The sequence below is a fragment of the Haliotis cracherodii genome, unplaced genomic scaffold (assembly GCF_022045235.1).
Source record: "Haliotis cracherodii isolate W230 unplaced genomic scaffold, xgHalCrac1.p SCAF_7, whole genome shotgun sequence".
Lineage (NCBI taxonomy): Eukaryota > Metazoa > Mollusca > Gastropoda > Lepetellida > Haliotidae > Haliotis > Haliotis cracherodii.
The window spans coordinates 38248678-38265005 of NW_027266330.1; the positions used below are offsets into that span (position 1 = coordinate 38248678).

Here is a 16328-nt window from a genome sequence, read left to right on the forward strand (position 1 = left end):
CAGTCCTTCACACTTTACACAAAAGTATGTTAAACCGGCACACCCTTGTGTCAAACCAGTGTATCGAACATTTACAACTTTACACCACTTCGTGTCAAACCTTTACACCAGACAGTCACATTTTACAGCCCCTTGTTTCAAACCAGTGCACCAGACAGTCACGCTTTTGTCAAATCGGTACAACATTTCAAATATTTACTATCTGCATGTAATCGTATCCCAATTGCGTCCTCGTGCTATAACTATAACAGTACAGGGCAAAACTATATATGTTACATAACACCTGGCGAAGAGAAATCTCTAGTTCTTTCTGTATAAAAAGAAATGCCCCCCATAATAACGCCACACAATTAGTTCAAGGTTATACATGTTCACACAAAGCGGGACTCTGGTGGTCACTTATAGCAACTGAAAAGAAGATTTAACGTGCGCTTTCCGACTTTAGCGTATTTCGCAACATTGCAGCGGGCTATATCTACTGCATAGCCAAGCGGCTTAAGTGTCCACTGCGCCTTTCTCACAGATGAATAGAACTGACCAAGCGCGCAGCCCCGTCACAGTCTTTTGAGCATGTTAAAAACCAGTGTCCGGGCTGCGTGCTTGGTTGTGTTGTGTAGTTTTTTTCAGATGCACGGAAATATCTCTACTCAACTCGAGGATGTCGACAGCGATAAGATGCTTCTCAACGATTACTACAGTAAGTTCATTATTGCAATAGATATTGCACCACCTATTTTTCATACTTGATAATTATAAGTATGCAGCGTACCTAGTGTCACCGGGTGGTAAAACCAAGCTGGTCACGGTCTAGTGACGTATATATAATGCAGCGCTTCCCACTCCCGTATCTGTCCGGCATAGTTCGGCACGTGTATGTTCTTTAGCGTTAGAGAACTTGTTGTTCATAAATGTTATTCTCATGCAGTTTAATCGCAAACTTTTATCAGAATGTAATTTGATATATGTTATCTCAAATATGTATGCAGCTTATTCATGTATTGAAAGTCTTCATTGACCGTGATATCCTCGCAGTGGCGGGGTTATCTAGTACTATGTAGATATTTCTTATGTATTATTGTCCTTTTAATGTTCAGTCCTTTATTTTGGTATCTACATATCCCATGTTGTTTTTGTAGTTAGTTTGATACACGGGGTTTCATTATTTTAAGAAACACAGTCTGTTACCTGCAGCCGTTTATCGTTCTCCAAGCTGACAAGGGGAGATTATTTTCTCCTACGTCCGCGCTTATGATGGATCTCCTCCAGAATTCGCTAGACTGTTTACGTGTCGCCTTGTTCCTGTGTAGTCAGTTCGAAATGTGTTTCGCTTTGAAGTAATTACAGAGTCGTTCTGATTCTGGTACTGGCTTACTCTGGTGTTACTGACCTAATCAGCGTTACATTTTAACCCCCTTTTTGTAACCCATGAAAAAACAATTTTCTCGGGATTGCCATGTTTAGGCTAAGTACTTTTTTATAATTGTGAGTCAAGTTACTCTTTTGATCAAGTACCAGTTTCCTTGCTCAGTTCAAGCGACTTGAGTTTATCGTTTTTAGTGCTCATTATCTAGTCAAGCTGATGATATTCATTCTTTCATTAGATTTTTGCGTTAAGTAACTCGCAGATGATAATAGGTCCCAGCCGCCGACTTAATTGACTGTCTATGTGTCTTGTCGATTGTCTTGTGAGAGTGTGGATTTAAATGTCTTAAGTCATATCTTTTATACAGTTGCTTAGTTCATCAGGTTGTATATTAGTCCTGGTTTAGAAATCAGTGATCATTGTCAGTGTCAAATGCGGTCTTGATTCTTTACATTGCCCCACTTTAGTTACAATTAACTGACGATAACACTGCGAACTTTTTTATCAAGACTCTATTCTTATATAATGACACCCTGATCTCTTGAACACAGCTCCGTGACACTTATATTACTCACAGTCTAGGTCATTCGATTCGTTCCTACATGTCCTTGTAAACAGTCAAGGTAAACCAACATGTATACTAAAATTCCGTACTTGGTACTAAAATCTCCATTGTCAATAATGAGTTGAATCCCAACAAGCAACATGGTTATCTGGAAATCCATTTGTCTAGGACCTCTCTGTGATCTGCCTCGGTTGATGGTTTGAGAAAATTTCAATAATGCTGTTTGCTTCGGAACGTAATAGGAAAACGAAAGATATTCAATTTTTTCTGAAAACTCAAGTATAAATAAAAGCGACAAAGCACTTTCCATATTCAAAAGAAATATCATCTAATAGCAGACTATATATCATTAGTCATGTGCTTATGTATCGTTATCAAATAGTGATGATACCAGGTGTTCGCGTACACGGTATTTTGGCCCACTGGTGTCATCCGTCACAAACACATGCAAAAGCAAGTCATTTTTTCATATGAAAATTGTTCCCATGAACTTTCTTGTTGGCATATATTGACTATTAGACAAGTTAACATGTGCTTTCAACTGCTCCTTATCATAAAACTGATTTCATAGTTTTGAAATAAAATAAACATTGTTTCTGTCCTCAGTACATACCCTTGACATTTGTTTATGATGTCGACTCGGAGTAACAGAGGGACTGTTTTTTAAATGTATTCTTTTCAAGAACTTAAAATAATAGGACGTGTTAATTCAGGAGACAACCTGATCTATAGTTTACTGTAGACAAGTGTCTATGATATGCATTTCCCGCTTATACCAGATACCAACAAAACCCATGTACTGACTGTGTCACTGATATACCCGATATTTTGTTGTTGAGCTCTTGCAGATGCTGCTTCTTCAAACATCCTTTTAATATACAAAATCAGTAGTTGTCATAGATGAATAACATAAACGATTCGTGACAAAGATATAAGGTTACAATACAAATGCCTCAATATCAAGATAAAGAGACCTTGTATTTCAACAATAAGAAAAGTTATTGAAATGACGTAAGCCTTACGTTTTCACTTTTTTTTCCAGATGCGTTTCACATTTCCAAAAGTAATAGTTGTGGCGGTTGTCGTTCTGGTCTCATGGTTGTCGTTTGTATCGTGGGGCGGCCTTGAGAAGTAAGTACGTGGCCTGGGAAACCCGGTGTCCGATCCATACAGTTCCAACTTAATTAAATACTAGTAGTTAACGAATCACTGGTTCGTTGTTCAGCACAGGGCGCAAGCAATGGATCCACTTTGTAATGACGGCATGGGGTTTAAGCACCTTCATTATGGATACGACATGTACAGCTAATGAAATAAAGTACAATATGTACCTCTCCACTGAACCACTCACAGAACGAAATAATGGAAGGGGGAGTGTGTGTTAAAATTACAGTGTTTTCATGAGATCCCGTGTGTATGTGTTTTTGAAGAATAGTTAGGAAGTATTGTAATACATAGAGAATCTCGCCCGAGTGTCTTTTGATATCAAATATATTAACACAAGTTGAGAAAAGTGAAAGCCTCGGAGTTTTCCCATAGTTTATATCAAAAGAGTGAGATTTCCACTTTTTTTCAGTTTGTAGACAGCAATAAGCAGTGTCGTAAGTACAAAAAATACTGCTAACAGCTTCAGTAGCAGAGCCATTAGTGATGTCATTTGATTGTGACGTCATGGTAACCAAAGTCATTGTCTGCAAAGTATTGTGATGCAATTTCATTGCAGCGATATCTACAGTGTAGATCTCACCCAAGCGATATCTCCTATCGGAGCCAGTTTTGGATGATAATCCTTTTTATCGGCATTTCAATGGGTAATTTCAAAGTTATGGAACACTTATGATTTCCTGTGAGCATCACGGCATCATTTTTTCTCCAATTAAATGTTCTAAGTATAAGGGGGCACAGACGGCTCAGTTGTCAGAGGCTCGGCAATTTGCTGTGCAGAGTTGCATCGCTTTGGAGACACCAGAAACCTATGAGTGTGGGTTCGAATCCTTGTTCGCCTCGATAATGTTGCTAGGTTTGTCATCAGCATAATTGTACTCGTGGGTTGCACCTAAGTGGTAAACGTCTGAGAGCTGCATCGCTTCGGGTTTTCTTCCCACATTAAGCTGACGCATTCAAGCCAGCTCACTCACTCATACACTCCAATTTTACGATTGGATAATATATATATGACGTTTTAAAAACATTTGATCATTTGGTTTCAAACGTTTAACAAAACAAATTGTGAATTGTTAGGCAATGGACCCTTAAATATCTGTCGATAATATTTTGTATTATATTTGTTTCTGTGAAAAGGTATATTTATAACCTTATGCAAATTAATCACAACAAACCGGTTTTCACAATTGTAGTGTTGTGTTATTATTGTTGTTGTTAACGTTATTGTGAGGCAGAGAATCCAGTAACTGACATCATGAGCGTCGATCTAAGAAATTGGGATACGATGACATACCAGCACCCAATAGCACGGGAATAGCTGGATGTTGGTATGTTGGTATTCTTTACATAAATCTCCACTTGTAGACCCGTTCAAGTGCACCGGCAGTACCATTGCGGTATAAAATGTTCATCAGCCAGAGACACAATAGCGTCACTTCTGTACAAACCATTACTGTAAATAAACATATTACGTAGATTTGTATATTCTCCCTCTGTCACCACCTTGCAGAGTTGCGTCCATTGGACACGCAAGAGACCTACGATCGTGGGTTCGAAACCCGGGTCGCCATTATTCTGTTTCTTGGTCACCATAACAGTGTCCATGGGTTTCACCAACGTGTTACACGTCTACGACCAGCATCCCCTCGGGCTTTCCTCCCACATCAAGCTGTCACTCCGACATGTAACTGAAACTGTATTTTAAGTGGCGTTAAACTCAAAAGTACACTGACACACAAGCACAAACGAACACACATACGCTGGATACCATCTCTCATCTGTAATCAACTTACATGCATAAAAGATATACCTTACGTGATGTATTGATACTAATATCATAAGTGAAGCAATATTCAATATAGAAAAGTAAACAATCGAAAGAAATAAGTATATATTTTTGTAGGTTTCAGAGCGTACCAGACCATGCTCGTTCAAGAGCAGAAGACAAGGGGCAAGTACCTCAAGTTGAACATCATCCCCCCTTGAAATCTGTGAAGGCAGACACGGAAATCATATATGATTCTAACTTCAAAGATTCAAATCGTCATGCATCGGGAAAGTTCTCGAAATTATTCCTCATTGACAAACAACAAATCTACAGACTTAATGAAACAGTCTATGTGAAGATAGTGTTAATGGATCGCAAGGAAAGACCTAAAACCAGAGGAGGAGATATGTTGGTTGTTTGGATGAAAGACACAGTGAAACAAGCTTCTTCCGCCGGAAGTGTTATTGACCATGACAACGGGACGTATACTGGCGTTCTGCGCACCATGTGGACTGGAAAAGCTGTAATCTATGCAGCGATATTGTCATCGAGAGAAAGGATGGCTTTTATATACAACAAATTTAGAAGCGGATATATCGGAAAGCATATAAGTTGCCTGTTTGATGTACATAACTTAACAGAGACAACTGTGGGGTACATGGATAAACGGTTTCTTGACAATAAACCAATCTGCAATTTGACTGCTGAAAATTGGGGAGTTCCGTTCTATTGTACCAAACCTAAACAACGTGGATTTGAGTGCCACCATTGGACTAGAGTTAACACAGTTCATTTTGTGCCAGTACAGACAGAGGCTGATACACGCTGGTATAGGTCGTAAGTAGTACTCTTCACGCCATGTTATGTAGTTGTCATGGTCAACAAGTCGTTTTCTTCTTGTTATGAGGCGACATGGGTGTCGCAGTGGTCAAAAGCGCTACATTTAGTTGTACAGATTTGCGTTCATCAGCTGCCCAGAGGTGATTATTATCGTCGTTACGAATTCAATACTCTCATTGATTATGTTTCTTGATTTGTTAGCACTATCGGCTTTCGAGGATCCTTGACGTTTATCGTCAACGTAAACGCCTGGAACTCGGGCTTGGTGCTATGAGCTAGCCCTTGAAACATAATCAGGGCGAACCACAATCATAACTCTTCACATCAAATTTCGTCAGGGCCATCCGTGTAAGGATTGGGTTATGAATTAACCTTTATTTACAACACACTTTGATTCACAAAATACTATGCAACTTTTGTGACTTTTGTCATTTTGATCATTGTGAAGACCATGTATTGTGAAGACCATGTGTTGTGAAGATCCTATTGGTCCTCTCAGTAAAGGTCAATGTTAATATTATATGGATGTCAGTCACTGGATTGTCTGGTCCAAACTCGATTATTTTTCAGACCGCCGTCATATAGCTGGAATATTGCTGAGTGCGGCGTTTAACTATAAAGAAACAAAACATAATATACGGGAGCTGGCGCAAAGATGACGCTGTGGAACAGTGTGATAGACCACAGGCTAAAACGTTCGGAAGTGGGAATGGAAATACTGTGTAGAACGAATTGATGATATCCCCTGCTGTGATATTGCTGGAACATTTCGGCGAAAATTAACACTCACTCACTCAGTCAGTAACTCACTCGGTGCAGTTCCATCCGTCGGATGTTATTTCCTGTGCCATTAGCAGGTTGTTTGTAGACAAATTCATTCTTGATATAAAGTGCTTTATCATTTCAGGTGTTCTTTTGAGAAATTGGTGGACGTGGTCCCAATACGTATTTCCTCTGGTATGTATTTTAACAATGGTTTCGTACACTCCCGCCCGCATGCACCCGCCCGCACGCACGCACGCACGCACACACACACACACACACACACACAAATACAATCAAGTCAACATTTATGTGGGATGCTCGGTATTCGTGGCCCTCTTGCGGAAACATTCTTTCTACTAAATTGAAGTTGGTGTCAGCAGAAAAACAAAATATATGTCCAACCTTAAACCCTACATGAATTGACCCAAATCCAACACAAAACCCAACTGACCAAAACCTAAACGCAAATTCCAAAGTAATTTACGTTATTTTGTTTTCATGATATTTATACTTCAGATGTACACGATAGCTCTTCTAATTAATTTATAGTTCTGGCATAACCTATATTTTTATATGAATTATACTCTACCATAATGCCAGTTTATTAGCTGATATTAATCATTGTGAATGAACTAATATTAATCATCAAATGCATTTTGGTTATAACTATAATAGAAGTGGGTTTAAATTTGAATAATTGGGGAATAGAAATAAAACAGTATAATCAGCTTCGCATTTTAATTGAGAGAAAAGAAAATCAAGATTCAAAGAAGGGATGGCAGTTTTGGTAGAGACTGGATATTTGATCGGTCACTGCTCTCAAGAGTCGCACGTTTTTTTCGGTGAAAAGAGAAGACGAAGTGTAGAGATTAAGTACATGTATGTAAACAACAATAATTAAACATTTCAGTGAAAGCTGCGACAGTGTCTTCCTCAGCTCCATGTGGAAGGAAGCAATTCCGTGACACTTGGATGACTCCATCACCTGTTGGATTCTTCTACAACTCCATATGGCGACAACGGGGATGTTTTAACACTATAACTACGAATGACTATAGCCAATGCCTGGCCAACAGATCACTCAGGATGTATGGTGACTCGACCGTCAGACAATGGTTTACAGTCTTGTACAAAAGGTTGAATCTTACCATGAGAACTGGACCGTGGTTAATTGGGCCCATACCAATAACACAGAAGCGTTACTACTACACTGAGGCCTATGAGAAACAACATAACTATACTGTTGTTTGGATTCCTCATGGTCTGCCAATGTCATTTCAAAATGCAAACAGAACTGCGAGTCGGCCCGTGTTCGTCCATTTAGATGAGACACCTGCAGGTTCACGAGACATTATCCTTATTAATCTTTACGCTCATTTTCATCTATTTCCGGTACACATGTTTAGGTCTCAAATGAAACGTACACGGATTTCAATACAAAAATTATTGAAAAGATCACCTGATGTTAAAATAGCGATAAAAGGACCCCACAATTATATACATCCCATAACCAACTATACTCTAGATGGGCTATGGGGACCTATTTATGAAAACATCATCAAACAGGAGTTTGTTGGTCTCTATGATCAGTTGGTATATCTCGACATTTGGGACATGACTATTGCTGTTGAAAATACTGATGTTCATCCCACTGAAGATGTTGTGAGTACGATGATTCACACATTTTTTGGATATTTCTGTGCGAAATGAATATAGTTTATTTTGGTTTTAGATGATGAGAGTATTTAATGAACAAACATCATTTCTAGAATGATGTTACCCTTAAATTTCGACTATACCATGGACAGAAAGAATGAATAGATAGAATGTTCCATTTCATAGGTTAGTAAACTGAAAAGAAATGATTGAGATTTTGTTGCGTATATCAACTTTCACGTGACAGTATGGTCTTGTTGACAGACATATGATGCTCTTTGAGTCTGGGGTTGAGGGATCTGAAGGTTTTTAAGTGTATTGGTGGCTACAGATGCATAAGATCTTGTATATACACCCTCCTGGGTTGGGACTTGCGCAGCTTGTGCCTCTTCCATTAGCTCGTAGATGGGTCTAGATGGTCTTGCCGCTAGGAAAGGGGGAATCTATATTGGCTTTGTTCTTGATGAGGCGCAAAAGCGACAGGGCTTTGGTGGGGTATGATTGACGATGGGGCAGGCCAGGTTCTTAGTTCGGAGTTCTTGAGGGTCTTGTTGATGGTTTTGGAGATTAGATGGGCAGGGTAACTGTTGAAGGAAGTAAAGGTTTTCTTCAGATAGTTCAGATCAGCTGATTCAGGTGAAGGCATTAGGATGACAAATGAATTTGGCACGTCGGGTGAGGGTGCCGATGATGGCGTGATGCCAACATCATCACAATTCAGCCACTGAATCTGTCGACGCTGTTCGGTGCTAAACGTATATTTCGACGTCTTCCATCTCGGAGTTGTTGAAGAAATCGTGATGCCTCACTGAGTCGCCGCCAGTTTGTCAGTGTCTATGCCCATACGGGGCTGCTCCATCGCATACGTTGTCGTCGATGGAAACGTCTCCTGAATGACAGGGACACATCTTCAGGGTCATATTCCCACCAATCGCAGACGATTCCTGATTATTTAGTCCGATACGTTTATACCCACCTCAGACCTGGCACATGTCCCGCCAACTCGATGGCAGTTGCATGGCGATGACGTAGGTGAAAGAACCAGATGTAACGGTTTGTGCAGGGTGGTGCCTCTTGGTCTATCACTTCTGATAGACCTTGGGTTAAATTGAGGCGGGCATTCGGATCCTATAAACGAGATAGGTGTACGTTGAAATGACGTGTAGCTGCCGACAAGGACTCTCCAGCTTCAAGGTGTAATGTGGCGATGTTGTGATTTGCAGCATTCAGTCTCGGCATTTTCCCGGTTTCAAACGTCGACAAACGTATGATAAAATGTTGATTGACTTTGACCTTTTATAATCATTCTCATGGCACATGATTGTCAAAACTATTACTTTCCTTTCCATGACATGCTCGTATATAGTTACAGACGTTGTGCACTACACCAGTTAACGACTTTATTTGTATTTAATGTTTCATTAATAAACAAAATCAGCATTCTCATTATCTCCTATGCGTTTCTGTTTTTGAAGAGTGTATATCAGTTTCACGTAAAATACACAGAATTGTTCAGTTTTGTCTTTCAGTTTCTACCTTGGGAGTGCTGTCAACTGCTTCTGCTTTTGGGGCATTTAATTAGAATAGCTGAAATAAAATTGCATTCATAATGTACTCTTTTTCCAAATAACATAGCAATTGCGCCAATTAATATAACATGGGCTAAAGATATAATTCCCGATAATGTAAATAACCATCAATATTGTTGAACATATTCACATTCAAAAAATATTTCAAATATATTAATCTCCTGCTTATTTGAAGAATATCTCTTGAATGAAAAGTTGATTGCATATGTTAAACAAATACTTTCTATATATGCATTTTACCTGTACTCGGAAAAGGAACTCGCTGATTTAGCCAAAGTTTGTGTTTTTATTTTTTTAGCTTTTAGGCCAGAATGTGCATACATGTTCATGTAATTGCAGTTGAATGCCTGGCTATTTTAAACAAATATAGCCTGTTGGCTCTGTGTAACCAATATCAATGTTTGCTGGGTACCCTAACAGAGTTAGCTCCCTTTGACCGTCCGTGCCAGTTTTGCTGTGGCCCATGCTCTGCTCTACAAGTTGTTTCCACCACAACAGGACAAGGGCGGTATCTCAAACGGATGGTTACGGCATTTTCGTTCGAAGCAAATCCATGTACCATACATGCGCTATGTGCATCACGTCTGGACATGGATATTTATAGAAGTTATCACTCGAGTGATTTTGGGGATGGTAAATATCCTTTATAAAATATAAACATTGTATTTAGTGATCCTTGGCTTTATACTGCCAAGAAACATACCCATTATATGACAAAGACTTACGTTTCCAATTCGTAATACATTTATAATATGAGATGATTTGCTTGTTCCTCCAATTACCCACTTGAAAACAGTTACCATTTCTTCTTGAATGTTCAAATTATGCTGCCAAACACATTTTGTCTAGGCGAGGGAGTTAGTTCACTGACTCTAAAAATCTGGTTTCCACCCTTGCCGAATGGCGTTTTATTTTGGCTTGACTAACGGGTCTATGTACAATCCAATCAAAATCGCGTAACGAAGTCGACATCCAAGTAAACTGCCGTGCAGATTTCGGTCAATTGCAGGATTTGCAAAGCATGTGTACCACCAACACGGCGTCAACAGATATCTTTCAAATCTTTTCACGTTTTTAAGTGCTCACGAGATATGATGTGCTTTGCGAAGTAAGACCTGTTTCGTTACAATATAGATTCTGATCATCGATCAGCTGGTCTTTACTAGGCGCCGCTTTTTTTGTTTGAAGTAGATGCTTCATATCAGATGAGAGGTGTCATCTGATTGGTCAACCGCTATATGACGGCGGTCTGTAAATAGTCGAGTCTGGACCAGACAATCCAGTGATTAATATCATGAGCATCGACCCAATCAATTGTGATCGATGACATGCATCAACCAAGTCAGCGAGCCTGACCACCCGATCCCGTTAGTCGCCTTTTACGACAAGCATAGTCACCTTTTACGGCAAGCATGGGTTGCTGAAGACCTATTCTACCCCGGAATCTTCACGGGTCCCGACCAAAAGGGTAGCCCTAGGAGAGTTGGGACGATCTCTACTTCAAGCAAATCAGTTTGTAAAATATTGGATTAGATTACTTTATCAATGAGATAACGTTATATCCAAAAAGGTTTATCTTCCTCAGCCGACTTTAGCAAATAAGGATATAATTGTTGAGCAGTTAATGTGAAGAATATATTATTCAAATACGGCTTCTTGTCAGTATGAATTTATCAGGAAGTTGGTAATGTTAGCCATTTGTTGTCTTTATTTAACCAAAGATGAAGTGACATAGACCATCAGATATGGTCGGAGAATTTGAAACAAAACTCAAATTTAGGACAGTAAACGTCGCTGAAGTACTAGTGTTTTATTTCCAATGTATCTATCACAAGTATCAGTTAATGCATCATATTTCTCTCTGCTCTTTCGGGTGTTCTGGTTTAGTGACTGGGGGTGGTACAAAAGTTGGTCTTATGAGAGACTTTGCCTATTGTATACTTCCATCACAGGAATCAGAGTACCGTGTGTGTTTGGTTTGCCCTTCCTATACTGATTTGACACAATCCCTATTACCTAAACAATATTACAATTTCCCGGATTTTTAATTTCACTACCTACTCTCCTCTCACGTTTTTAGGAATATGAGCATATCTGTTGATGCCAAATGTAAACGTCGCCCAATTGTAATAAAGAAGTTGCTCATCCATAACAGTTTTGTCTTAGTTATCTGGATGAAGTTATTACCTGAGGCTCCCTTCATTCATATGCAATGTAAATAGCTATTGTGTAAGGGGCCAGTGACTGAAATAAAGGGCATTCACTCCTTAGCACTAGCTTTGGATACTTTGGTCTGTTCGAACTGGGGTCCCTAAAGATGCATGGACTCTTTTGTCAACTCAAGTCAAGTATACTCCAAAATAATGCCAGTCCCTGTCATGTCTCAGTGGATTCATCGCTGATACTTTCACCATCAGCTGATCACCAGCGTCCAGCTGCACCAAGCCATGAACATCACTGGAGTATTCCAGACTTGCTCCATCAATGATGCTGTTTTTGTTCTCGCTGATGACATTCCTCAATACTGTGTCTGCCTCTTGCTTCAGTGCACTGTACCGTGTTATATTATGATGAAAATCAGACTCAGCATCGTCATGATTATTTCTTTCTGTGTAAAACTTGATGTGGCTATATACGGCATATACTCCAGTGGCGGGCACTATAATGCTGCCATTCTCATACTTCATCCCGTTGTACAAAAGTTGTCTCCCAGGTCCGACAAAAGGTACCCAGTTTCTAATCGCAGTTTCCTCAGATGTGTCTACTGAAATGTAATATCGAAGTCACGTTTTTAGTACACATTAAGTTCCCTCTTAATAAAGTGTCATTTTTCTGGAGTGAGTGAGTATGGCTTTACGCCGCTTTTAGCAATATTTCAGCAATATCACGGCGGGAACACCAGAAATGGGCTTCACACATTGTACCCATGTCGGGAATGGACAAAGGTAGCTTCACACAGAGTATCAATCTGAAGAAACGAACTTTGGGATGAAGTATTCATTAATAATCTACAATGCAATGATAAAAGTATTACTTCATTATAAGACACCGTGTGCTTGCTGTGATATGACAAGGGTCCATGTATACCTTCTGTATGGCCGGTGAAGTCAAGTCCAGTGAAATATGCGATGGGTTTCAGTAGATTCAGAAAGGCTGTAGATGAACTTGGTTGCCCCTTGTCTGCAACAGGTTGACATATTTATACATAATTAAACATATATGTCTATATGTGTATATGTGAGTGCGTTTTCAAATGAGACGAAGATATGGAGTCAATGCGAAAAGGAATGGGTTATTGAAATTAGCGTGAAATCCCGATAGTTCGGAAACTACTCGTTCTGGTGATGACTGTTGATTGACTGGGAACGGCACTCCCTGTATTAAGAGGGGTTCACTGTACGCATAAACACGAGAAGGGTGCAGACAAAAATAGAAATATAATCAAGGCGAACAAGGATTCGAATCTAGGACCTAGGATTTCTGGCACGCCTTATTGACGCAACAGCACACAGCTAACTGTGGCCCATTGGCGACGGTTAGTTCGTATCACTTTCAAAACGAACAAATTGAAAAGAAATAAAATTTCAGACGTTTTTTCACAGTAAATATATTGATGAATGAATTTGCAAAAATGATACAGCAAGAAAAAGAGAGAAACAAATGTTATCCTGTACATCAATTGTAAATGATTACAAATGACTTTCAAATCCAAGAAAAAGATTTCATTTTGTGTTTCACTGGCGCCCAGGGAGGCAACTCCTATCCTCGATTGTCTTTACCGTTTGCCTTACAATATGGCATGCCCGTGTTTATGTACGTACATTTAACAGAAGCGAATCCGCTTGAAAAAGGTCCAGTTTCGTTAAAGATACGCTAAAAAACGGTGTGTGTGTATGCGGGGGCGTTTTTCTTATTGTATCATCAGTATCTCTAACAGTGACATGTGTTGAATCAACCCCCACCAATATTTTCTGCATTTCTGTTAAACATAAACGTTAATTAATTGATCGTATCTGCAAAAATTGTCCACGATTTTTTTTTTTTTTTTGCAATAGGCCTAGTTTTAAATCAGAAAACGGTCCAAAAATACAAATGTAGTTTTTTATTTATTTTATGTTTCCCTATCTGACTGTTTCGGGGGTGCTCCAATCCACAAGAAAAAAACAAAAGTGTGGTCCCAGACGCCTGTTCTATCCATGCCCGCTTTAATAAGCATGATGTATACTGTGTGTTTTCCTCTATGGTAATTTCGATCATGGCGTCTGTGGCAGCCGTGTGTGCCGGTATACGCTCACCTGTTCCTGCAGTGGCGAACTTGTGCCAGGCTTTCTCCGAATGTTCAGCGTAGATCTACAATAGAGAATTGATCGAGATAAAGCGGCCCGGGAAGTTAGGCATTTTGTTGATGCGTAGCTTGTATATAATCTTTAATTTAACTCTTACACAATCAAGTTGTTGCTTGAAAACTTTCGACCAATCTCATTAAAACAGATCTTAGTTCTCGCTATCGCTAAACAAAGATCTGAGGACATCCCATTACGGGTCACGTCAGACCGACCAGTGGAAGGACTGACTAGAAGTCGACATTAGCCAATCAGAAGGCAGCTTTCTCGTGCTTTACGACACTAATTTCAAATTGGCGACTACGCTTCGAAACATATTTTGACAAATTCTCGATTAAAATTTTTATCAAAACCTGATCAAAAGAACATTTTGGAATGGCAAATATATGGTCTAGATTGTATGGATTCAGTACTTTAAACCCGTAACTATCGTTCGGAATACCCCGTGTTAAAGTTTTCGAGATTGCATGATTAGAAATAACATTCCGACTGTCACTTTCATGATCTCGTAAGCGACGCTCTGATTGGTCGGGTGAAAGGTCGTTCTGACGTGTCCCCTAATGGTATGTCCTCAGATCTTTTGTTTAGCGGTAGCGAGAAATAAGATCTGATTTTAATGAGATTGTCTTTCGACCAGCTTTTTATTGATTCGGGTTGGTGAATGCGTTTGAAGTAATGAGGGATTATGTTCCATTATCCAGTGCCCATATCAGTCTTGATAGAGCCATCATGCTTATTAGAATGACCCGTGGGGTGAGGTGAGGTGAAATGGGGTTTAACGTCGCGTCCAAGATTATTGCACTTATATAGCGACGTGCATGTTCGTGTGTGTATTTGTCTGGCTGCTTGTACTAGTCCGGACTGATGCCGATTTATAGTGCTAGCTCACTGAGATACCATGCCGCAGTTTAACATGAATATCCCACGCAGACACAGTATACTGACTCCAAACCGACCAGTCCTTGTTTTTTAGCCCCTTCACGCCGAGCGCCAGACAGGGTAACAACAAGTGCCATCTTTTAACGTCGTTTGGTATGATGCGGCCGGGGAGCGAACCCCGGAACTTCCGCTCTCCGGCGGACGCTCTACCACTAGACCACGGAGGCGGTCCCCATGACCCGTGAAGATCCGGGGTAGAAGGGCCTTCAGCAATCCATGCTTGCCCTAAAAGGCGACTATGCTTGTCGTAAGAGGCGACTAACGGGATCGGGTGATCAGGCTCACTGACTTGGTTGATGTATGTCATCGATCCCAATTGCGTGGATCGATGCTCGTGTTGTCAATCACTGGATTGTCTGCTCCAGAATATTGCTGAGTGCGCGGTTAAACAACAAACCAAAGCTTATAACCATGTATTAAAAGACGCCACTTTTTCAATGCAGTCATGTCAATCTTGGACTGCAATAGAGATATACACCATATGTTTGAAACAGAATAGAGACAACGTGGGTTTTGATGAACGCTTGCTTTTTTAAACATTATTTCACTCATATCACGGAGTCGTCTAAATGATTGACGATTTTGTTCACATTGATGAGTGACGAGTACCATGTATCTGGCCATGGATCGTTATCGAGAGGAACTTAGGAATCAGAGGAAACTGGCATACTAAGGGCGCGTAACTCTGCGACTTGGGGCGATAATCTTTAATGTAACTCTTACCCGCTCAAGTCGTTGCTTGAATATTTCCGACTGGCTGATATGCGTATCCGTCCTATGTTCGTGTCTCTCTCTTGTAGCAACAAGGCAGATAACTCCGATCCCCACAACTATGTTGAGTAGAAGTACAGTGGCAGCAACAACTTTAGGGAGTATGCCCATCATGAATGAAGGAGTGGTGAGCCTTGCTTGAAGGAAACTCGGGGGTAATGATACACAAGGTTACCTTGTGACAGAGTGAGTTAAAAGTGAGTGAGTGAATGAGTGAGCCCAGCCTGAAACAAACACGGGGTAATGATACACAAGGTTACCTTGTGACAGAGTGCGTTAAAAGTGAGTAAGTGAATGAGTGAGCCAATATTATTCTATGCCTCAGTCAACAATTCAGTTATATCATGGCAGTCACTCTTTATAATCAGAATGGTTACATATAGAATCATGCTTCTTGAAGTACTTAAAAGATCAACTTAGAATATCAACTTTATTGAATACATGTTGAAAACTAAATATATGCCTATCCTTTATATGACATGAGTCTTCATATGCGACGCCATTCGTTGAATCAGAATGAGTGATTTGAATTTTACCCCGCTTTTAGCAATAGTTCAGCAATATC

The 16328-nt window shown here is 40.0% G+C and overlaps 1 protein-coding gene and 1 pseudogene across 1 annotated transcript; one reads left to right on the plus strand and one right to left on the minus strand.

The window, feature by feature from the left end:
- The first annotated feature begins 570 nt into the window (after nt 1–570).
- LOC139448371 (NXPE family member 3-like) lies at nt 571–8175 on the plus strand (annotated as a pseudogene).
- A 3345-nt stretch (nt 8176–11520) lies between these two features.
- LOC139447724 (tumor necrosis factor-like) lies at nt 11521–15926 on the minus strand. Its single transcript, XM_071229195.1, has 4 exons — nt 15716–15926; nt 14006–14060; nt 12798–12890; nt 11521–12474 (listed from the first exon to the last, which is right to left on the minus strand). Exons 1-4 carry the CDS (start codon nt 15875–15877, stop codon nt 12050–12052), a joined length of 735 nt encoding a protein of 244 aa, XP_071085296.1. The 5' UTR covers nt 15878–15926; the 3' UTR covers nt 11521–12049.
- Between the last annotated feature and the right edge of the window lie 402 nt (nt 15927–16328).